We start from the raw sequence: 25,315 nt of genomic DNA, 5'->3' as shown, positions 1-25,315 counted from the left end.
TGACAATATTTTTTTTTCTTTAGACATGTTCTTTCAACTACACAGTTAGTTTGAACGTTTCTGTAACAACTGCACATACGAAGACACTACTACAACCATCATCGATTTCGAACAGAAATTGCTTCGACACGAACGCTTTTTATGATTTTCAAGTTAATGATAAATTAACTAAAATAGAAGTCAATCTTCAAGCTTTACAAAAGTACACTGCACTTTCTGAAATTCAGCTATTTATTGGTCGGGAATCTGGTAATTTCACAGAAGAAAACATCAAAGAAGATAGTGCGAGAACATGGATTTTTCCTGAAGATTCTGGTGAACTTGAGTTCGATGTCATGCATATCAGTGGCGCAGCTCATCTTGGTATATCACAAAAAATCCTTTCCAGTGGTAATATGGTTATTACAGATGTAACTGGGGACCACTCAGGAAGCATTCACATTGGTTCTCAACAAAACATGAACATGTCAACTAAAAAAACAACCATATTACCATTCAATGTTCAAGCATACAAGGTAAATATAAAGAAACGACACTACATGTCTGGACGTCGTTAAACGAATTGCGGAATTACGAGATATAATATAGTTCTACTTGTATTCACTCAAACTGCATTCTTGAAAATGAATGTTAATTGTTTTACAAATTTCAGCGTATGCGTGAAAGCTGCAATGGCATTCACAAACAATCAAGCACTCAGCACTGAAATATTCTTTCATCTTTTGCATGAATTGAATTTTAGAATGCCTGTTTACCTGTAACATGGTCTTTCAGCAGTAAAGTTTTATATTTTCAGACATCTACCATTGTTTTCCCTGATGAAATTCATGTTACAAAAGGCGTTTTAGTGTCGAATGGAAAAATCAATGGAATGAAGCGTTTAGTTATTGATGAAAGTGGCATCGTTGATATTTTCCCTGAAGCAAGTGTAAATAGTAAAACAGCTAGCCATATGGACATTGATAGCTTAAAAGTACTTGCAGGAGGGACGTTAAAACAATCACTGGGTGATAAGACGGTTGGAAAAGCCACTATTACTTTGACTAATGATCTAACTGTTAATGCTTATGGGAGAATAGATGTCAGTGGAATTACGTTCAAGGTTGGACATGTTATAGTTCCTGTGGATTTTTACAATGAAGTGGCTATACGTTAGCTTTGAGCAATCGCATGTGAAACTTTCATCATATTTCATCCTACGTCTTTCAATAAATTATATTTTTCGTCTTTTATTTTTTATTAACAATTCAATAGGCGAGGAAAATCCAACTGGATACGTCTTCCATGGTTACAGCGCGTGGTCGTGGTTACCCATCAGGTCAAGGACCTGGTGCTGGTGTTTCCTCGTTGCAAGGAGGATCAGGTGCTGGGCATGGTGGTACAGGAGGGCGTGGAATGCAAAAAAGAGTTGGAGTGTCTTATGATTTAGTCATTGATCCTCACGAATTTGGCAGTGGTGGAGGACGTGGGAATAAGAGTTTGGTATGCATCATTTTTAAAATAAAAATGCTAGAGCAAAAAATATCATTTAAAAACCTACTTTAAACATGGCTTCATAATTACGCTCGATTTCCACAGCAAAGAAAGTTAAATTGTAAAATATTTCTCTTCATAGCTCGGTGGATCTGGCGGAGGCGTCGTGGCTCTTGAAGCTGATGTCATCGATATTGACGGAACTGTTGATGTGAGTGGTAATAACACGTTGACAGGAGGTGGTGGTGGAAGCGGAGGAAGTCTGAAGCTAACAGCCAATAGATTTATAGGAAAAGGAAAACTGCTTTCTGATGGTGGAAATGCAGCGAACTACGGTGGTGGTGGTGCTGCTGGAAGAATCAGTATTCATACTAACGAATCAAAGTTTAGTGGAGAAATCTCCTCTAAAGGAGGTGCAAGCTTCACAGAGCCTGGAGGAGCAGGGACTATCTATCAAATAATCAAAACTGGTAACAAGTCATTTGTCACTCTTACAATTGACAATGGCGGACAAAATCCTGTTGATAACCACTTAGTGAGTGACAACCAATATGATAACGGAGGAAAAACATGGATTCCAATATCGTCAGATAAAGATCTGCTTTATGATGAACTAAAGTTACGCAATGGGGCTCATGCATCCTTCGTTTCCACTATCAAAAGAGACGTATTTATCAAAATGTTAACGGGTGACAACAAGGGCTTGCTTCATGTAAAGTCGGGTGACCACGTGATCGTTAAGTCAGCCTCTAATGAGTTTCCATCTTGGTTTCATGTCTATGAAGAAGGTGTATTATCGCTGCCTAAAGTAGTTAATCTTGTAAAGACACAGCATTCACATTTAGTTATTGATGGTAAACTCGGTGGCATTGAAGATATTCGTATTGGACCTGACATCACATTGTTGCTAGGAAACAAGGTACATGCTGTTAACAAGACTCCGTAGACCTGAAAATTTTGGGCAAGCGTTCCTTGCAACTGTTTAAATTTCTATGTTTCAATATTTATTCTAGGCCAGTTCGTATGGTTTGATGGATAACAACTTTAACTTTACGTCTCTCACCGTTATGCCTGACGCTCAACTCGTTTTCAATAAACCTAACTCTCTTTCACAATCGTTGGTGATGAATATTTCTGATAAATTTCATGTCTTTCCTGGTGGCAAAGTAAGAGGTCAAAATTTCAATATCATCGCTCGGAATATAACTATAGAAGTTGCTGGTGAAATTAAAGCAAAGTCGTCCGGATTTAACATAGGCCCTGAAAGAGGTCGGTAAAAGCATTTTTGTCAGCCATTGTCATGTTTGTTTTGTCTTAGCAACCAAAATTCGAATATTTTGATGCGATCTATCATTATTCAAGATAACTTAATTGTTCCTCATTTGTTGTTTAGGCAATGGAGGGGCTGGTCATGGTGGAAGTGGTGGTCATGGTTCAACTCATTTTGACCGTCCTGGTAGGGCATATGGTGATTTTGAAAGACCCTCCATGTATGGAAGTACTGCTGGTACGAACGGCGCTGATGGTGGTGGTGTTGTTAAACTTAGTGCTATTGAGGCTGCCAGCATCGATGGAAAAGTTACAGTAAGTGGTAGTGATAGCCCCAAATCAAAGGTTGGTGGTAGCAGTGCAGGTAGCATCTGGATACAAAGCAAAGTCCTTACTGGAACTGGTTCACTGATTGCAAATGGTGGAAATGGCTTCAGAAACGGTGGTGGAGGTGCAGGTGGGCGAATTGCGTGCTTCTTTACAAACAATACGTATACTGGTACATTTCAAGCCTATGGTGGAAGAAGTGATCTATTCTCTGGAGGAGCTGGAACAGTATATTTGGCAAGCAATGACGGCGCGTTCAGGAAACTTATTGTTGATAATCAAAATACTGACACACGCTCAGGGGATAATATCACAGACATTGAACGCGATGGAGGAAGGACATGGTTGACTCCAACCAAAGGAACAAAACAACTGGTTCTTACTCAGTTAGATATACGTGGTTCTGGCCAGTTAGCATCACTAAGAAATGATGATGCCTCAGATAGTCTAGAGTGGGATGTTGGTAGCATTACTGGAGATAAAACTGGGTTGTTGCATATTCTCGCCAATCAAAGATTAGTAATCACTGGAAACGATAAAAAACAAACCAAATCACCAGATTTACCATGGGGTATCAATATTTACCCCCGAGGTGAGCTCACTTTGTCAGAGAGTTTCGTTGTGAATGGGATTAAGATTATTACATCTGGACGCCTAAACGGAGCAAGAAATTTATCTGTTGCAAATGGTGGAAAAGTCATTTTAAGGTAATGTGTTTAGTCTGCTTTGTAAGAATATAAATCGTTTTCATTCCTCCAGATACAATTTTTATACTTTAAATTCCTCCAGCTTTATTTTTTTATGCTTGTGTATCAGTTAGATGTTCCTTTGCAAGCACATACGAAACTGCTCAATTAGCTTATAATAAAGTTTGAAAATATCATCGTTATTATGATAATAAAATTGCTTCTTTCTGATTGCTAGCATTTTATTCTAAATAAACTTTTGCCATTGAATCCAGTGATCGTAGACTTTGCTAGTCTTCATTTCATTTACGTTCAACTACTTTGATTCATTAAATATCAGGGAAATGTTTGATCCAAGTGGCAATGTATCCCGTCATACATCATTCGACGTCATCGATGTTCAAGGTGGTGGTATTTTTGAAGTCGAAAGCAACAAAGATGGTCTTTCTATTTCATGTAACAAACTGATAATAAGAAGCGGCGGAAATTTTATTGCTACAAAATTGGATCTTATAGCGAATGTTGTTCGAATTGATCAATCTGGTGTCTTAGAAGCAAATTCCAAGGGAAAGGTAAAAATATCAGTGAAAACACAAATGAGAAAAAAAGATTGAAGGAAATATAGGATTGTATATAGAGCTTGTCAAATGTAAAACCAAATACTTAAGTAATAAATTTTCGTAAATCAATAAATTCAAAACAAGCTTTTAAAATTGCGTCAAAACCAAATGTTTTTTTTTATTTTGGTTACAGTTGTCTATCGTCGGTTCACACTCAGGAAATGGTAAATATAGTCCACGTGGTTCATCTGGCGCTGGTCATGGTGGTACAGGCGGTCGCGGCTTGGGAAATATTTTCATTGGAGCATTTTATGGCAGTGTATTTCATCCATCTTCATTTGGAAGTGTTGGAGGTGGTGGTCTCTCTCCAGGTGGTGGTGTGATAAAAATCACAACGACAGAATTGTATCTGGATGGTAACATAGAGTGTAAAGGTGGTCTGGATGAGAAGGAAAATTACGGAGGTGGTAGTGGAGGAAGTATTTACATCAACACAACGTTCTTCACTGGTGAAGGTGTCATTGATGCATCCGGTGGCCCTGGTCATGATTTTGGTGGTGGAGGAAGTGGAGGACGCATAGCGGTGTACTATCACTCTAGCTCATTTACTGGTCGAATCTCGGCATATGGCGGAGACTCATCGCACGAGGCGGGTGCTGCTGGAACGATTTACCAACATAATTATGACAAGAATTTAAGATATTTATGGGTGTCAAATAACAACAGAAAACCGCTCACAACCGTCATTGATTTCGCTAATCTACCTACAGATAATGCAAGAACATGGCTTCCGTCATTGATTAACAATAATTATCATTTTGATGAATTGGTATTATCTGATGGATCACATTTAGTTCTTGAATCTGGCTTGAACTTTCAAACTGTAACAGTTGGAAAACTACGTGGATTTACGAATAAAGATATAAATAGTGAAATTACAGGGTATTTGCACGTTGGGACACAAAAAAATGTTGAAATCCGTAAAAGTGATGATATTTTGCCCGTTCATGTCCATGTATATGAAGGCGGTAATCTGGGACTACCATCCAACATTGAAATTAAGAAAACAACTTTTATTTGCGATGGGCAATTGAAAGGAATTAAAAAATTGACTGTTTCTGATACGACAATGAACTTTGGGTTGAACAGTGGATCGATCATTAGAGGCATTGTTAGTCCACGTCGTTTTGTCTTTGAGCGTGTAACGGTAAAAGCGAAAGGAAAAATTATTTTCAAAAACGTTGAGTTTGGTAATGTTTTGGAAACAAACGAAGTTCTCATAATGGCAAAAGGTTTGATTCAAGCGAGAAATTTAACTGTTAAAAGTGATGTTATGGTCTTAAACGAAACTGGGAAGTTCACTGTTGACGGCCAAGGATTTGACCAAAGAGTGGCTTCCCGTGAGGGTAAGAACATATAGCTTTTAAGTCTAACGTCTGATTTACCTTCATTTTAGAACTGCTAGTCCTTAAATTAATCTTTAGGTCTAGAATCAACAAACTGATTTTTTCTTTGATATCAAGAAATTTCATTGATATTCTTTGAATTTTGCATCAAACACAAACAGTACTTATTTTCTTCATCATACTTGGATCGTCAAGAGCGATAAAATTGACCAATAATATTAAAACAAATGTCAATTTTTATTAAAACAAATGTCAATTTCTTTATTAAAACAAATGTCAATCTAGGGCAAAGACAACGGTCGTCAGGTGGTTCCCATGCAGGCTATGGTGGTCAGCGGTCTTCTGGCAAACCTTATGATTACATATTGGAACCTAAACTTCCTGGTGAAGGTGGAGGTGTGTTAAATTATCAGTCGTCATCGGTTGTACTTGGTGGTGGAGTAATACGAGCGCAAGTTAAAGAACGACTTATCAATAATGGAGAAATATCAGCGAGGTTTTTTTACTCATCGCTTCTTTGTTTTAATTTCGACTGTATTTCATCAATCTTTGTTATGTTTTACTTTAATTGAAGAAATCCACTATTTTTATATTGACTATCAGGTTATTATTTGATCATTACTTGTTTTTTAGAGGATTATTCGGCGGAAGCACACAAGCTGGTGGCTCTGCAGGAGGTAGCATTTGGATTACAACTAAGATTGTCGAAGGTGACGGTGTTCTTTCAGTCTCTGGTGGTAACGGTGGTGATAATGCAGGAGGAGGAAGTGGTGGAATGATTGCTTTGTACTACAGTGAAGGTTTGTTACTTTGGGATGTTCAAGTTGCAGGAGGAGCTGGTTATATTTCAGGTGCGTCAGGTATGGCTTACCTGCACAAAACTAATTTGAACAAAAAACTTCTGCTTGATAACAACCTACAGCGTTCTGCGGGATTTACCACTTTGGTCTGTAAACCAAATGAAGACTATATTTTCGATGAAATTAAGCTGATGAGAGCTGCAAAGCTAACCATGACGTTATGCCCCAGTAATCAGGAAATGACGTTACAAGTTACGAAAACATTTAGTGGTGATGGAAGTGGAATACTTCGCGTAGATAGTCTACAAAACGTGTATTTGTCAACGAATGTCAATGATAACCAAGTTAAGCTACAAAACAACATTGAAATCAACCCAAATGGACTTGTACTCCTTCCTGACATTGTCTTGCTGAGCAAAGGTGTCAGTTTACTTGTTAATGGAAGTCTAATTGGTGTGAAAAACATTACTGTTTCGAAGCGAAGTAAATTTTATGCAACTTATCCCGGAAGCACAAAGTATAGATCACAGCCTGGTGTATTTGACTTTGATTTTTTGCGTGTTGAACAAGGTGGATTTTTTGAAGCTAGCAATTGGCCTGGCTTGAAATTAACTGTTAAACTTCTTCAGTTAGATTACGGTGCTCAATATAATGTCTCTTCCCGTGTTGTAACGAATTACTTTAATAAGATAGAGCAAGAACGAGGATCTTCACTTGGCAATTCCTGTCCGTACGGTTTTGTTCATCACACTTCAGAGAATGTGGACTACAATCCATGTGGAGAGGGACGGCGGTCATCAGTCTATGCTCCAATCCCATATCAGGTTGAAGTAAATCTGTCAGATGCTAGTGGAGTGTATCGCCTTGAAAACCAGACACGATATCGTCAGAGTTATAACATTACTTGTGATTATACAGACTTTCGGCTTCTTCCTGGCCAAAGTTGTGTTTTTGAGGTTGGAAGCTACAGTTACAGACGATTGGAAATTTTGAGTGAAGCAACGATGAGCTTTAAGGCTGATGCAAACCGACGCATCAAAAATTCTCTTCGCGTTGAACAACTGAAAATATATTCTGGTGGATATCTGCGTGCGCTATCAGGAAAATGGTCAGGCGTCTTGTCTCATGGCATTGGAGGCTCATACGGTGGTACTGGAGGGGGTGGTAGCCTAAATGATATATATGGTGACGTTTTACTGCCTGAAAACTTTGGTTCTAATGGAGGTGGTAGTAGTTCATCTGGAGAAGGTGGTGGACAGATCACTTTACATGTTTCAAGAATGTTTCAGCACAATGGTGTTATTGATGTTAGTGGTGGTAGTGATACCACAGGAGGAGGAGGCAGTGGGGGAAGTCTTCTTTTGTTTGCCAATGATTTAAAAGGTGATGGAGAATTTGTTGCTAATGGTGGCAACGGCTCAATAGCAAGCTCAGGTGGAGGCGGTGGTGGTCGAATAGCGATCCATATTAACTCTTCTAAAGACGATTTTGAAGGAAAGTTCACAGCGTATGGTGGTACAGGTAAATATAACGGCTCGCCAGGAACGATCTTTATCAAAGATAAAAACAGTATCAATGGAAGTTTGATTATCAATGGCGAAGGATCTCAAGTTTCTATGCTACCAGTCAACGCAAGTTTGAATTCATTTGATGCACTGAGCGTTGGTGAATCAGCCAAATTTCGAGTTTCTCAACGGCAACTGACAGTTGGATTATTAAATACCGACGGAAGTGGTGAAATAATGATCCCTCTTAATCATCATTTGGAAATAATGAAACTACCATCCAATGGTATTCTTTCTTGCCAATTAAATGTGATTGGCTCGTTAAAAATCCACGTCCCAACAAGCATATTGCGAACGATTAATTTATATGGGAAAATGGAAGTCCCTCGACTAACTGTAGGCAAAGTTGTGAATTTGAAATTAATCAAAGGTGTGATAAAAACTGAAAAACTGATATTAAGACAATATTCCATTGCTTTGTTGTCTGGATTGTCGACTCTTAATATAGCAGAAATCAATGTCGGCCCTCACGCGAAAATAGAAGTCAATACACAGGAATTTAAATTCCTTTGTACTAAGTTAGTGTTCGAAGCATATTCAGAGTTGATCTCAACATCTGAACTGAAAAGTTTTAACATTACATCCGATTCGCTAGAAATTCATAATTTTGCATCTATTGGCGTGACTGGAGGAGGATTCAAAAAAGGTCGAGGATATAGTAATATATCTGGCATCGGAGGAAGTTATGGAGGCGAAGCTGCTAATGCTCGACGCAATTCGGTTTATGGTTCTGTTTTTGAACCTTCTGAGTATGGAAGTGGTGGTATTGGATCCAACGGTGCAAAATTCAATGGTGGAGGAAGACTTATCATAAATGTTGCTGGTTATTTTGTGTTAAATGGTGAAGTACACGCAGATGGTTTAGGATCGCAAATGGATGGTGGTGGAAGTGGGGGAAGTATCTTGATTAAAGCCAAGATTTTTAATGGTTCTGGAATTATAAGAGCCAACGGAATGAGTGGGGGTTCAGGTGGAAGAATTGCTATGTACGTTGAAGATAGACAAGGATATTTGGGAATTTTTAGTGCTTTTGGTGGATGTAGCAGTGCATGTGGAGCTGCTGGAACTGTGTTTATTCGCGAATTTCGAGTTGGTTTGCCATATGAGACAACTATTATCAATAATGCTGGTCGCAGAAGTACAGGAATTACTGCTATTATGCATGGATTGCTTACTAAATATACTTTGGAAACATTAAAGATCATTCGAGAAGGAAGGGTTGAAATAGTAAGTGACAGATCCAATCAGACTGCTGTTCGCATAAGCATTTTAAACTTAATTGGTGATGCGACTGGTCAACTTCGTGTTCTCAACAATCAAGTTTTATCATTGGGATCAGGCACTAGCACACGACCATTTGTTTTACGATCTGCTGTCTCTGTTGAGAAAGGTGCAGAAATGATTCTTGCTCCGCGTGTAAAAGAAACAACATTGAAACCAAGTTTTGACGTGAAAGGAAAAGTACAAGGTGGTCAAGAAATTATCGTTGGTCGAAATGCTCAAGTAAGGATTTCTCCTGAAGGAATTATTGGAACAAAATCTTCACAGAAAGGGACTCTCACCCTTCGCACTCTCCAAATTCTTAGTGGAGGTCATATTCTTATCAACCACGGAGGAAAGACGAATGTTGAATTGCGTGCTTTTTCAATTAGTATTGAATATAATGGCATTCTCGAAAGTCCCTTTGTCACTCTTAAGACTCCTGAGTTGCTTATTCGTTTGGGGGGTTTAATAACATCAAATGCTCTTGGATATAAGCACGGACCTGGTACTGGTAGAACATTATCTGCACGGGAAGGAGGCAGTTATGGTAGCTGTGGAGGAAGTCTAGGAGATGAATCTTGCCCCATTTATGGTTCGCTCTTTGGTTCTAAAGAGCCTGGAAGTGGTGGGGGTTCAGAAATTGGAAGTAAAGGAGGCATCGGGGGAGGAGTTATTGTTCTTAGCGTGGGATCGCTTTCATTGGATGGAACGATTACAAGTAATGGTGGTAATGGTGAGGGACGTGCTGGTGGTGGTAGTGGTGGAAGTATTTATATGAGAATAGACAATGTATTTATAGGCAACGGCAAAGTATCTTGCCGAGGTGGTGCATCTGGAATTGACGGAGGAGGAGGCTCTGGTGGTCGCATTTACCTTGAATCCCTTGGAACAAACAGCTTTTTAGGTAAATATGATGCAAGTGGGGGAGAGGGACGGAACTTAAATTCTGGCTCACCTGGAACGATATGGTTACTTGAAAGAAGTAATGCGCGAACTATGAAAACATTAATTATTGATAACAAGAACGTTAGCTCCACTAAACAACTTCCGGTTTTCTTTAATGAAACTATCTCTGCTTATGAAATCGACATACTTCGTTTGAATGGTAACATAAAAGTGACACCGGACCATCACATGGTAATACAGAAGCTAATAAGTACTTCACAGACCACGATAAACATACCTGATAATCTTGTTGTAGAAATTGATACCAGTTCTGCTGCAGCAAGCCCGCTTTGCAGTTTCCACGTAGCAAAACATGGTGAACTTCGACTTCCCTCATCAGTAACTTTTCTAGGACCTGATAACCAGTTCTCTGGAACAATCACCGGTGTCCTTGACATGGTTATTGGCGAAGGTCGGCGAACAACTTTGTCCAATTCAGCCAGGACTGCACTTTTTGTTGATGGTAACTACACATTTATATCAAGACGAGGTGAATACAAGTTTGCATCATTGCTTCTCAAAAGTAACGCTTTACTGACATTTGAAAATTCTAACCAGACCGAAGTGCCACTGTCGTTTGCGACATTGGAGTTACGATACGGCTCTAGAATAAAAGGAAGCTGGCTTAATATTCAGGCTGTGAGCATAGTTGTGCACTTGGGAGCCAAGATAGACCTTAGTGAGATGGGACATAAAGGCGGTTCTGGTGAGGGTAGAGGAGCATTTAAGAATAACTATGGACATGGGGCTGGACATGCTGGTATAGGAGGTGGTAAAGATAGTTCTGGCGGAACGTGGTATGGCGAAATGGTTACACCAAACGAGTTTGGTAGTGGTGGAGGTGGAAATGTTTCATCTTATGGAGGTAAAGGAGGAGGATATATTAAGATAAAAACGAGTCAAGATTTTGTCGTTGATGGCTCAATTTCAGTGGATGGAGGTAGTTGTTTACTGACTGCTTGTGGCGGTGGAAGTGGTGGAAGCATTTACATAGAGTCTAGAACTGTTCGTGGTGTTGGACGTATAGCTGCAAATGGTGGAAATGGGTTTGGAAATGGTGGTGGTGGAAGTGGTGGGCGTGTTGCTCTTCATCTCAACGATAAAATGATATTTCAAGGACGTTTTCAAGTTGAGGGAGGGAAAGGACAACACATCGGATCATCAGGAACGGTATATATTGAGGAAGACAAAAATCGTATTCCAAAAAAGATTGTTATTGTTGACAATCATATCAGAACATCAAATCTTAAACCGAAGACATTTTTAACGAACACCAACATGGCCATCGTTTCATTAGATGAGTTAAGAGTTCAAGGTCCAGCCAGCGTGTGGTTCGTAAATAAAAACAAATCAAGCACACTAGGAATGGAGATCTCTGTCACAGAACTGAAAGCTGACCGTAAAGCTGAAATTGTCATTCAAGCCAATCAAATTATGTTCTCTGCTGCAAGTGAATCAGAGGAAACGTCGTTTACACTACGCACTAATCTAGTTGTCGAGGAAATGGGATTGTTTGTTACAGCTTCAAAACTTTCTATTGATGGTGTAGGATTAACTGTAAAGGGGCGTTTAATGAATGTAAGAGATCTTACTCTGGAAACAGGTGGTAGTGTGACGTTTTCTGAAAATTCGGAGACCGGAGTTTATCTGAAAGGATTTGGTTCAGTATTTGTTTCTAAGCGGGGTAATCAACTTTTTGGAAGCCTAACGCTAAAAAGTGGATCAAAATTCAGTGCACCGCAAAGTTTAAGAATACAAGTGGCGTCCATGATTGTGAAAAATGGGGTTTTACTCGCGTGAACGACTTACAAATAAGTGCTGGTACAATAACGCTTGAACAAGGAGCTATGATTTCAGCCGACGATGTGTCAGCCGGTGGTCAGGGCTCTGGACTGTTGGATTCAAATATAGGATCTGGAGGTAGCTACGCGAGTCCAGGTGGTAAGAATGAGGAAGATAGATCGTACGGTAGCTTATTTAAACCTGAACATCCAGGAAGTGTTGGTGGAAATGGATATTTACCAGGTAGTGGAGGCAAAGGTGGAGGTGTCATTGTAATCAAAGCAACATTGTTTAATCTTGATGGCAAACTTACTGCTAATGGAGGTAGTGGAGATGAAGGAACAAATGCAGGAGGAGGAAGTGGTGGAAGTATTTATATTGAAGTAGATAACCTTCTTGGTAAAGGTGAAATCATTACAAACGGTGGTACAGGAGATGGTAGAGGTGGTTGTGGAAGTGGTGGGCGTATTGGCATTGTCTTAAAATCTCGTTTCCGATATCGTGGTAAGATGAGCAGTGCTAGTCTTAATTGTGCAAATCGGCAGAACAATGGAGGTCCTGGAACTATTTTTGTCAACGAAGTAAAAAACAGACGAATTTATACAAAAATTATTGTAGATAATCGTTTTGCCAATCCAGATATATTTGTCTCTTTGAACGAAAGCCATCTGGAATATAATTTCGACGAATTAGAACTTCGTGGAGGCGCATCACTTCAATTAAAGAAACATCCTTATCAACAACAGATACTTAAAGTTGGACTCTTGTCAGGAGATAGAACTGGTTTAGTTTACATCCACCGAAATCAGACATTAGTTGTCAGCGACAAAACCCCTGCTCGCATACCTGTGAGTTTTAAAGTGGATGAAGGTGGATTTGTTATTGTCCCAGAAAATCTAATCGTGGTAGGTTTGCGGAAATACTCGATTGAGTCATTTGGCACCATCCTTGGCATTCGAAACATGGAACTTGCTCGTGATCGAGTGGTTAGGTTTTATGACACTTCAATACTTGATATAAAAAAGGATATAAGCGATTTTACACCATCAAAAGGAGTACTTGAGTTTGGTTCCCTTATTCTACACAGCAGCAGCTCTCTGATTATTGATGATTTGACTCGAATTAAAATTCAAGCTGAAAGTGTCAACATTAAGTACAACGCATCCATCATTTCATTTTCACTTGAGTTTAGTGTATCCACCCTTCATGTTGAAATTGGTAGTCGTATCGACTGTTCTGGAGACAATGTCATAACAAAGAACAAAACTATGGCAACAGAACTTGAAACTGGTGGTGGTGCCGGACATGGTAGTGATGGTGGAAATGGTACTCTTGGAGGTGGTTCATACCACGGATCACTCTATAAACCTACTGAACTTGGCAAAGCCGGTGGCTCCAACGTTTTGGGTGAGAAAGGTGGTCATGGAGGAGGAAGTCTTCTTATAACAGTTGGATCTCGTTTCATTGTAGATGGAACCATTACAGTTTCTGGAGGATCAGCTAGATCTGGTAGCAATGCAGGAGGTGGTAGTGCTGGAAGTGTTCTCGTGCGAACCTTTTCATATCGTGGATATGGTGTGATGAATGCTCGTGGTGGAGCTTCTGGAGGTAGTTTTTCTGGAAGTGGCTCTGGTGGCAGGATTGCTGTATACATCGAGAAAGATAATTTATACCGCGGAATTTATCATGCATCTGGTGGTAAAGCAACACAGGGACGACATGGTGGTCCAGGCACAATATTTCAACAATATCCTAAAAACAAACGCTTATATGTTCAGTTGATGTTTGGTGAAAGGACGGGAAGTAATCTTGTTTTTGTAACATTAGATGAAAAGAATGTAACAGAATACGTATTTGATGAAGTTATACTTGAAAAAACGACAGCTTTAAAACTTAAAGAAGATGGCGTTACGCGAATCCTGAAAATTGTGAAACTAACTGGTGATGGTACAGGGTATATTTATATTGGAAGGAATCATACATTCAATATCCAAGGATCGACGGGCCATGGTGATATCTCAAGACCTGCTGTAAATTTAAATATTGACTTTCAAGGCACTGCACTTTTCGACAAATCCCTTTATGTTGTTGGTGACAGTCCGTCAAGCCCAAACCAGAATGCATTGCGTCTGAACGGACAAATTATTGGTGTACAACATTTATATTTGACAAGGGAACGTAAGATGCTATTTATGTCCACAGCTCAAACAATAAAATATGAAGATGATAGGCTTGTTGCTGATCCACTTGGAACGTTTGTTTTTGCTACATTTGAGGCTCATGATGGTGCTCGTTTAACATTCAACACAAAACATGGAATGAAAGGAATAGCAGGAAAAATGGAAATAAAATATGGAGCAAAGATTTTTGCTGATCAGTTCATTTTGAGTAAGTAAAAAATAGCTGTAATATAGTTGCAATACATCTTTCTTAATTTGTCTGTTTCAAAAATTGTACCCTTATTTGCGATTTTCAACTGCACAGGTCTTTCAAATTTATTTGAAATATGTTTTTTTTCTTGTTTAGACATTACAACATTGAATGTCCAAACAGGTGGAGAAATGACAGCTGCAGGGAAAGATAGACCTAATATTATTAAAGCAAATTCACCTGTAGTCGATTGTAATAGTGGTGGTGGTGGTGGATATGCTAGTGAAGGTGGAATTCATGGTCAATCAAGCACGTCAGCAAAACCGTATGGAAATTTGTATTTCCCAAGAGCATTTGGTACCAACGGATGTGGTGGTGGAAGCATCAATGGTAATGCAGGTGGGTTATTTTTCCTCACTATTGCCAGCAATTTACATCTTGATGGTAATTTAACTGTCCATGGTCAAAACGGCGGTTCGTATACTTCTGGAGGAGGTAGCGGTGGCAGTATCTTGATTGAAACTTTGCAGTTCACGGGAAATGGAGTTCTTGATGTTTCTGGAGGAAATGCCAAATATCATGAGTCCGGTGGAGGATCAGGTGGACGACTTGCACTATATATTAAATCGAAAAGTAGATTCTTTGGAGAATATCTTGCATTGGGTGGTACAGCTGGGAATTTAATGAATGATTTGAGTCGAGCTTCTGGAGGACCTGGAACTGTATATATCAACGAACTTATCAACCAAATGCCATACAATCGTTTGGTCATAGACAATAAAAATCGACCTTTCAGTCATTATGTTACACTCAACGAGTCTATTTCTCTATACGAGTTCAACGAGGTACAACTAAAGAGAAAAGCTTCACTTCACATAGTAAAAGATGGAAAGCAATCAAATGTTACCATTCATAAAATTCTTGGAGATGGCACTGGCCTCATTCATATGCATGAGAATCAAGTTTTAACTGCTGAAGTCCAGGATGCCAGACGCACAATAACTCGCGCTCAAACAAACTTTAAGTTAGATGTAGGTTCATCAGCTATAATGTCAACAGTAGTGCACATGATAGGAAAGGGAGAAGTCGCATTTCATTGGCAAGGAAGATTAATAAACGTAATGAATTTGCATCTGGCCTACAAGAGAAAAGCATTTATTGGTATCGAGGCTCACACTGGAACTATTGAAAACAATAAATTTGTCTCTTCTGAAACTGAAGGAACTTTTCATTTTACAACTTTGGAGTTTGGCAGCAAATCTCTAGTAGACTATCCTTCGCCTCATGGAATGCATTTCACAGTAGGATTCTTGGTATGTGTTTATTACTAATCATTGAAGCATACAAATGTGTTAATTTAGACATAAACAAACAGATAAAGAGTAATTTTTTGATAATTTTATATTTATAGCTATGTACTATTTTAACAATCAACAAATTGTTTATAAACAATTGTTTACAATCGTGCGGAAAAGGAAAGTGGAATTTTTAGAGCATAAAATTATAAGTTCTCAAGCTTGATTTTTTGTAATTTCAATGTGATACTTCTTCAAATGGTGTTTAATCCACGATTCCTAATTATTTGTAAATATAAATATTTTCTTTTTAGGATATAAAATATGATTCGCAGTTCAACGCAGAGTTCTTCAAAATTCAAGCAACAGACTTTTTCCTTGAGATTGACGCAGAAATCAATTGCAAAGGTCGTGGATACGTTCATTATACTGCTGGTGCAGGAGGTAATGCTACTAATGGTGGATCTGGGGCTAGCCATGCGACGCTAGGAGGTAACAGTAGCAATCAGAAACATGGAAAAACATATGGCTCTTTGTATGAGCCAGTTAGTGCTGGCAGTCGTGGTGGAATGGGCTCTAATAACGTTCTTGGTGCTCGTGGTGGTGGTGTTGTTAGAATTATTGTTGGGAAATCGTTCCGTTTGGACGGGATCGTTAATGTTGACGCAAACAATGCCAGCACTGGATCTGGTATGTTTCATTAAAGTCGTAGAATGCTTACGATTTAATTGAGATTGTGTCTTTGCTTCAACACTTTACGAAATAAATGAAGCTTTTTGAAAGGATTCAATTTACAATATTCATATCATGGATATGATCAAATATATGTGTTGTCAAAATTATCAACTAAAATACATCATTATTCTGATTGGAGGATGAACATCTTTCAGTTTCATATTTGAATATTTTTTGCATATCCGTTATTGAGAAATCACTAGCACAAATCATTCACCCAAGCAATCACTTATCCTTAGGTAGCGGAGGTGGAAGTGGCGGAAGTGTATGGATTACAACGAATTATTTCAAAGGTCATGGCACGATATCTGCACGTGGAGGTCAAGGTAACACGTATGCATCGGCACTTGGTGCAAGCGGAGCAGGTGGGCGTATAGCTGTTCACATGCGTAAAGAAGACGAGTATCGAGGAACATATTCAGCTTTAGGTGGTTTAGGCTCTGCTTCAAGACATGGTGGCTCAGGAACAGTCTACGTAGAAGAGACAAAGGGCATCAACATACATACTAGGTTGTATATTGATAACAACAACGCTTTACCAGTCAAAGAATTTCTTTTAGACGAAAGAAATCCACGTGAAAGTTATCATCAACGAGTTGATGGTATCCTAACAAATTATCATTTTGATGAGCTCATGTTGCTTAATCAGGTCAGCATTAATACGATTTTTAAATTTTAGCGAGTTCAAATATATTGGTTATTGTATGCGATAGTAATTGCTTTTTTCTTTCAGGCTGTATTCAAAATCGAAAAACCTTCTGAAAGGGCAACATTGATTCCTTCAATATACATTGGCTTGGTATACGGTGATGGAACTTCTTTTCTTTATGTTAAAAGTAACCAAAGTTTCTATTGTGAATACCAAAAAGCTACCAACAAGAGATCTAATCCTAAAGTTAACTTTTATGTGGAAGAGCATGGCGACTTAGTCTCAGTCAATGATTTGCGTATTAGTGGAAGTAAGATCCCAGCTTTAGATCTCCGTGGGACACTCCGTGGAGTTACCAAGCTTACGTTAAGTTCGTCTAAAGTGTTTCAAGTTGGCCCAACTGGCTCTGTCGTAGTCGGAATACATCGTGAAAATTCGTCATCAGTCGCAATTAATCTTGGTATGCTAACATTAGAATACAATGCTAAGTTGCAATTTGCTGAAATTGGAGAGATGGATATTGGATATTTAACAATGCGTCAGAAGACAAGAGTTTCTGCAAAATACGTCTCAATTAAATCAACCTCCATTGACATTGAAGGAGAAGGAATAATAAGTACCACTGCGCGATTTAATGGCCTAGGTCGTGGATCTGGAAATAACAGTGGTGATACTGGATCTGGTGGTGGTCATGGTGGTTATGGAGGTGGCTTTAACAACATTGGAGGAGGTAATCCTTATGGATCATACAGTCAACCTTCTCATCCCGGAAGCAAAGGTGGAGGAACAGGAGGAGGAAATGGAGGAAATTTGATAAAGGCAAGCTTATTGTATTTCTTGTATAGTCTCGAGTGTATCTTCTAAAATTTGAAATTTTATAGCTCGAAACATTGTGTTTATGGTAACTAAACTTTTTATTTTAAACGATTAGATTGAATCTGGATATAGTCTTCACCTTGATGGATTGATTGAAAGTAATGGCGGAAATGCATCAAGAGATGGAAGCGGTGGTGGTAGTGGTGGAAGCATTTTTATCAAAACATTAAAATTCTCTGGTCATGGAAGTATTCAAGTCAATGGAGGAAATGCTCAAGGTAGTGGTGGTGGAGGTTCAGGAGGAAGACTCGCTGTACATGTTTCTTGGCTTCGGGAATACACAGGTGATATTTCAAAGATGAATAATAACTCCCTGTGTTACATGATACTAATACTTTTTGTTATTCCTTTGATGCAATCGATATAACGTTAATCAGTCTGTCGTTTTAACCCTAACTCGAGTTTTCATCTCTGACTTAGAACTAAAATGTATTGAAATGAATATTTCTCATTCACAAAATCCCATCCATGAGCAAAGTTGTTTATCTTTATTTCAGGAACATATCTTGCACTTGGAGGTTATGGTAATCCTGCTGGTGCATGTGGAACAATTTACTATACAGATACAAATTCAGGACTTTCTCATAGACCTGTAACAATTGACAAGTTCAACAACACTGTATTTGGAGAGGGATTTACAAAATTGATATTGGACAATCAAAACCGCAATAAGTTTATACCAACTTTGATCGAAAAAGAAACCAATAAGTATTACGAGGTTGATGAACTGGAAATGCAAAATCATGTTGTTTTGTGGATTGGTGGATACAATGCAACGCTTGTGGTTCATAACTTTACCGGCGATAGGACTGGATTGGTTCATTTACGTAAAACTCAGAAGATGTTTGTTGAAGTGGTTGAATCGCACAAGGGATATTCAATTGCTCCTGTCAGTTACAAAGTTGATTCAGGTGCAGAGATCACATTTCCTTCGACCTTGACCCTTCTAGGTACTCGATGTACATTTGATGGTTTAGTGATTGGTGTTCATAGTCTTTATGTTGCTAAGAATTCTACTGCTTCATTTACATCAACCTCACAAACTGGAATACGAGAGAATGGAACATTTACATTCATAACAACCAAAGGCAATATTACTTTTTCGACCCTCGTCGTGCAACGTGGCTCACTGCTATCGTTTTCTAGGAATAACAATACTTTGGTTTTAACTGCAAGCATATTCCGCGTGAAGTATGAGGGAATAGTTAGAATCAATCATGGTAAAATTGACACATCGTGGGCTTGGGTTGAAAGCCAAGGACAGGTTTTGTTAGAAGGTACCGGACATGGGAGTGAAACTGGTCCTGGAAAAGGTAGTTCTCACTCGCTGATAGGTTCTGGTGCTGGCCATGGTGGTGAAGGTGGGTCGAATTTTGGAAACCGTGGAAAATGGTATGGATCCTTCCTAAAACCAGATCACTTGGGAAGTGGTGGTGGAAACGGAGCAGGTACGGGTGGAAATGGGGGTGGAAAGTTGAAATGGGTTGTTGGACAAACAATTGAATTAGATGGCGTTGTTTCATTACGAGGCTCTGATGGCAAAGGTAGTAATTCTGGTGGAGGAAGTGGAGGAAGCTTGTTTTTAGAGTGCACAAATTTTACTGGCTATGGAAGCGTTAATGTGATTGGTGGATCAGGGAAAGGTCTAGGAGGAGGTGGCTCTGGAGGCCGAATTGCAATTCATATACGATTTCGTCATAAATTTTCTGGATCATATTTAACATACGGGGGATCAGGGGATACCTACGGTGCCTCTGGTACTGCTTACGTACAAGAAAATGCCCGAGGACCGCAATATGCTGATATTAAATACGATAGAGAGACAAACTCGACTCAGACTACATCCACTCATAGATTTATTCATATCGACAACTGGAATAGGCAGACTAAGTCCTCCACGGGACTTGTGGAATACAATCGAGACCATTATGAGTTTGATGAAATGTTCTTAACTCGTCATGCGAATCTTCAAGTCGACCATCCGTTGACATCACTCAATGTAACCGTAGTTGTGCACCATTTCCTTGGCGATGCAACCGGACGAGCACATATGCGAAAAAATCAGACTATTTATGTGGAAGTTGTAGAATCAGTAACTAACGAAACAACTGCTCCTTGCAGCTTTAAAATTGATCAAGGTGCTGAGATTGTCTTTCCATCCAAGGTCAATATTTATGGCACGCGCTCGGAAATTGACGGACGCATTACGGGTGTACACGATCTCATAATTGCAATTGGAGGCGTTATAGAGTTTTCATCGACTGCTCAAACTGCCATTGTTGAGAATAGACAATATTTGCGTATTGATAAAATGGTAATTTCACATTTGGTTCCGTCCTTGTTGAAAGGGGCTCAAAAATTATATTCACGAAAGTAAATAACACTTTAATTTTAAACAGCGCAGTATTTAGGGTTATGTATGAAGGTACTATGGTAATGAATCATGGTATCATACGCAATTCGTTTGCGTGGGTAGAAAGCAAAGGGTTATTAAAGCTTGACGGCACAGGTTACCCATCCGAAGAAGGTCCTGGTAAAGGCAAAACAGTCAACAACATTGGTGGTGGTGCAGGTCATGGTGGAGAAGGTGCAGCAAGCGGCGGTGGATTACCGTATGATTCAGTTTATAAACCTCGTGAGTTAGGTAGTGGTGGTGGTCGTGGTCTTGGTGTTGGTGGTTCTGGTGGAGGAAGCCTTCTTTGGGAGGTAGCAAAGTCACTTCAAATTAATGGTCTGTTATCAGCAAACGGTCAAAACGGGAGCGGTATCAATTCTGGTGGTGGAAGTGGTGGAAGTATTCTTATTAAGACAACTAATATGTCCGGGCATGGCGAAATCTCGGTGGCTGGTGGCCAGGGTATTGGTGTTGGTGGAGCTGGTGCTGGTGGGAGAGTTGGTATCCATTGTAGATGGAGATATAAATATGGTGGAAAGTTCACTGACCATGGTGGTCACAGCCAGATTGGTGCTCCAGCTGGGACTGTTTATAAGGAAGAAAATTTCAGACCATTGCAGTACCGACATCGTAAGTATTCCAAGACAACAAACACAACTTTCCTTGCCGTTGATCATACATACTTACATGTTGACAATGAAGGATATGATGTAGTTGGTGCAACAATGATTATGGAAGAAAATACCACTGAATATGAATTTGATGAAATGGAGCTTACAGGTCACAGTAGATTGATCGTTTACCATCCCAATAACAGTGTAGTTAACGTTACTGTTCATCGATTCATCGGCGACAAAACCGGACAATTCCACATTCGTGACAAGCAAAGAGTGTATGTTGAAGTGGTCGAATCAATTAGCAACAAAACGGAAGCTCCTTGTAGTTACCGTATTGACCTTGGCGCTGAAGTGATTCTTCCTTCTGAATTTCATGTTCATGGAACTCGCACAGTTTTGGAAGGATTAATAACAGGAGTGCATCGTCTTTTTGTTTCTAGTGGTGCTTTCGTTGACTTCACCTCGACGGCACAAACAGCTTTAGTTGAAAACGCAACATATGTGTTTGTATCTGAACCTGGCAATCTTTCGTTTGCTAATGTGATTATAAAGCGAAGAGGTGATATAGAGTTTCGAAGAGTGAGCAATTTTCTCCGTTTGAACTGTGATGAGCTGACTGTGAAATATTATGGCAAGTTAAATATTAACCATGGTGAGATCTTTAGCACATACGGATGGCTTGATAGTAAAGGAGTAATAAGTATGGATAACGTTGGTTTCTCTGCTGAGCAAGGACCTGGTTCAGGGACCACAGAGGAAAATATTGGAACTGGCGCTGGATATGGTGGTACTGGAGGGCATAATGGAGGAAAGGCATATGGTTCAGTGCTCTCACCAATGCATCTTGGCAGTGGAGGTGGCAATGGTCAAGGAACAGGCGGCTCTGGCGGTGGTTATCTCGTGTGGAAGATCAGTAAATACCTAGAACTTAATGGTGAGCTTACTGCAAACGGTAAAAATGGAGAAGGCCCCAATTCAGGAGGGGGAAGCGGTGGAAGTATACTAATTGAAACGACAAATATGACTGGTCACGGTAGAATATCCGTTAAAGGTGGTCAAGGTGCAGGAAATGGTGGGGGTGGCTCTGGTGGTAGAGTTGCAATTCATTGCAGATGGAGGTACACATTTGGTGGCAAATTTTCTGATCGTGGTGGACAGGGTAATAAATATGGTGCTCCTGCTGGGACTATTTACAAAGAAGAAAACCTACGGCCTTTACAATACCGCGAATTGAAGTACAGCAAGAGCAGAAACTTGACATATCTCGCCGTCGATCACACATACGTCCATATTGATAATGAAGGTTATAATGTCCCAGGAGCAACTGTATTGATTGAAGAATATACGTCAGAGTATGAATTTGATGAAATGGAATTAACTGGATATTCAAGATTGTTGTTGCATCATCCTGATAATGTGACCAATGTTACTGCAACTGTTCACAGGTAAATAAAAGTAACAAGTTGATTAGTTCTTATCCGAGAGTCAGTTTCACCATTACTTTTTTTTTCGGTGCAAACTTTTTAACAATATTTATTTCATTTCTCGAAACAACTGACATACATTATGTGCTTATGTTGAATATTAATGTTTGTTATTGAGTGCAAAGCTTCATATAAGAACAATGAATCAATTCATTAATAGGTTTATTGGAGATGGTACTGGCCAGTTTCATATTCGGCAACATCAAAGGGTCTTTGTTGAATACATTGAGTCGGAGAATAACCGCACTGAAGCACCTTGTAGCTATTTGATCGATCAATACGCCGAAGTAATTCTTCCTTACGAGTTTCATGTTCATGGTGTACGAACCAAAATTCATGGTCTTATTACCGGTGTTCATCATTTATTTGTCGAAGAAGGTGGCAATGTTCGAATTACATCCACTGCCCAGACTGCTTTTCTGGAGAATCGTACCTACGTTGATCTCACAAGACCTGGAAACATATCAATTTCAAAAATCGTGGTTAAGAACGGTGGTACACTTGATTTATTACGCAAAAATGACGTGATCATTGAAGTAAAGTCAAGCTTCTTTGAAATTAAATACAAAGGAAAGGTATTAATGAATCATGGTGTGTTGTATACGTCTGTTGGAGATGTAGAGACAGATGGACTCTTGGATTCGTATGGAAAAGGATTGCCATCTGCCACAGGTATTGGAAAAGGTATTCGGGTTGGTATTGTTGGAACAGGTGCAAGTCATGGAGGCCTTGGAGGGGCAGTCAATGATATTGAGGGGCAGGCTTATGATTCTGTGTTTAAGCCATTAATGTTAGGAAGTGGTGGAGGAAATGGTGTTAATGGTGTGGGAGGACAAGGTTTGTAAATATTTCATATCTTCATAATCGCTCATAAAATACTACTTACGAACAATGTAAAATAATGCTACGTATAAAGACGATATATTTCAGTTAGTTGCACATAAATTAGAGAATGAACCTTAAAAATATATTTCAGCCAAGAATCATTCATTATTATTTAGGTGGTGGTAGTATCCGTTGGCAAGCACAAGACCATTTACACCTCGACGGTTTGATTACAGCACAAGGGACAAACGGAGCATTGCGCTCTGGGGGTGGAAGTGGCGGAAGTGTTCTTGTGGAAGCATTAAATATGAGTGGGCATGGTGAAATAAATGTCAATGGTGGAAATGGGATGAATGGAGGTGGTGGAGGAGCAGGCGGACGAATTGGTGTGCACGTTGATTTCAAGAACAAATATGGCGGAGTGTTCAGGGCAGTTGGTGGAACTGCAAATTCAAATCAGCTTAATGGTGGTGCAGGAACTGTTTATAAATACGAGAGCAGTCGTGGTCCACAATATCGTGAGATAAAATACAATCCACAAGGAAACCTTACTGACTTTAAACCCGAACATTCAAAACTAAAGATTGATAATGAAGGAAATAGCACAGATTTTCCTGCTACAGTCATGGAAAATCAAACTGTATTCTATGAATTTGATGAAATGCAAGTTGAAGGAAACGCTCACGTAGTTTTTTATCATCCAACTGGAGCTCGAAACGTAACAGTTGTCGCTCACGAAGTGACCGGTGATAAAACTGGGGTTATCAAAATGACTGCCCGCCAAAAACTGTTTGTTTTTGTGGTTGAAAGCACACATACATATCTTGATGTTCCCTGTGGATTCTTTATCAGTGAATACGCTGAAGCCGTGTTTCCAACCGAGGTTATTTTACGAGCCGAAAGTACGACTTTACAGGGTCGTTTGACTGGAGTTGAAAGACTGATTATTGAAAGAAATGGTAACCTGGTGATCAGTGGAACTGCCCACACAAATGCTCTTCAAAATCGTTCATTTTGGTATACGGACCAACTTTTTGAGCCATTCTTTCCTGGGAAACTTCTGATTCCTGAACTGGTTGTTACAAATGCTGGACGTCTTAATGTTGCTCTAAATCCATATCGCTGTGAGTTTGTTTCGTCTGATGTTACTTTGAAAAAAGGTAATGATAATATAGCAGCACATATTGATGTATTTGTTATCATTTTACAAAATTTTCAATCTCAATTAAGTGTTTATTTTTCCAATTAAATTGTATGGTTTTGTGAAGGCAAGAATAGCTGTAATTGAGGCTGCCTGACTCTGATATTCTCTCTCTCTCTTTTATGTTTTTATCGTTATTTTCCTCATTTTAAGGTGGTGTTTTTAAAGTCAACACTCGAGAAATGTTCTTCACCTTGGATAGAATTGTTGTTGAAAGTGGTGCAAAACTTGACGGAGATGGTGGGGGTATTCTGCACGGGAAGGTCCTGGTGCAGGAATTTATAGAGAAGGAGGAAGTTATGCATCTCTTGGAGGGAATGTTGCAAGTAAAAAGTATTATGGATCCTTTTACATACCTCATCATCCAGGAAGTGGAGGATATGCTGCATCTGGTGGTTCATGGATAAATGTTACTGCTGGGGGATTTGTCAAAGTGGATGGTACATTAAGTAATTCTGGTTTGTTTGGTTCTGGTGGTGGTGGAAGTGGTGGAAGTCTGTTGATATACTCACCATTCCTGCTTGGTTATGGACAAATTATATGTAATGGAGGTGAGACAAAAAACTTACTGCTAGTTCCTTTTTCAGTAAAATCTGTTTGCAAGAATTTCGGTTGCAAAAGATTTCATAAAAACATGATTTTATCATAAGTTATTATCTAAATGATAAAAAATTGCATGTTTTGAACTTTGTTTTTCGATTTTCGTAAACGTTTCTGTGGAGCTTTGCATTACAACGGTAATGTTGATTTACTTTATTCAATGAGTGAATCAGTGACACTTGATTAAGAGTA

General features: G+C 39.3%; 1 protein-coding gene across 1 annotated transcript in view; it reads left to right on the top strand.

The window, feature by feature from the left end:
• Window positions 1–25,315, top strand: part of LOC124445623 — a 79,720-nt gene that overhangs the window by 27,530 nt on the left and 26,875 nt on the right. The window contains 22 exon segments of the mRNA XM_046996364.1: window positions 24–515; window positions 797–1,102; window positions 1,255–1,482; window positions 1,616–2,392; window positions 2,487–2,742; window positions 2,867–3,776; window positions 4,096–4,327; window positions 4,509–5,721; window positions 6,007–6,217; window positions 6,355–12,089; window positions 12,092–14,464; window positions 14,603–15,759; window positions 16,056–16,431; window positions 16,716–17,125; window positions 17,210–17,944; window positions 18,057–18,285; window positions 18,499–20,310; window positions 20,313–22,458; window positions 22,658–23,334; window positions 23,499–24,482; window positions 24,677–24,763; window positions 24,766–25,074. Of these exon segments, the coding sequence (XP_046852320.1) occupies window positions 24–515; window positions 797–1,102; window positions 1,255–1,482; window positions 1,616–2,392; window positions 2,487–2,742; window positions 2,867–3,776; window positions 4,096–4,327; window positions 4,509–5,721; window positions 6,007–6,217; window positions 6,355–12,089; window positions 12,092–14,464; window positions 14,603–15,759; window positions 16,056–16,431; window positions 16,716–17,125; window positions 17,210–17,944; window positions 18,057–18,285; window positions 18,499–20,310; window positions 20,313–22,458; window positions 22,658–23,334; window positions 23,499–24,482; window positions 24,677–24,763; window positions 24,766–25,074 (21,655 nt within the window).

Source organism: Xenia sp. Carnegie-2017, unplaced genomic scaffold (assembly GCF_021976095.1).
Source record: "Xenia sp. Carnegie-2017 unplaced genomic scaffold, XeniaSp_v1 HiC_scaffold_22, whole genome shotgun sequence".
In the NCBI taxonomy this organism is placed as follows: Eukaryota; Metazoa; Cnidaria; class Anthozoa; order Malacalcyonacea; family Xeniidae; genus Xenia; species Xenia sp. Carnegie-2017.
This window is presented reverse-complemented; position numbering and strand designations above follow the sequence as displayed.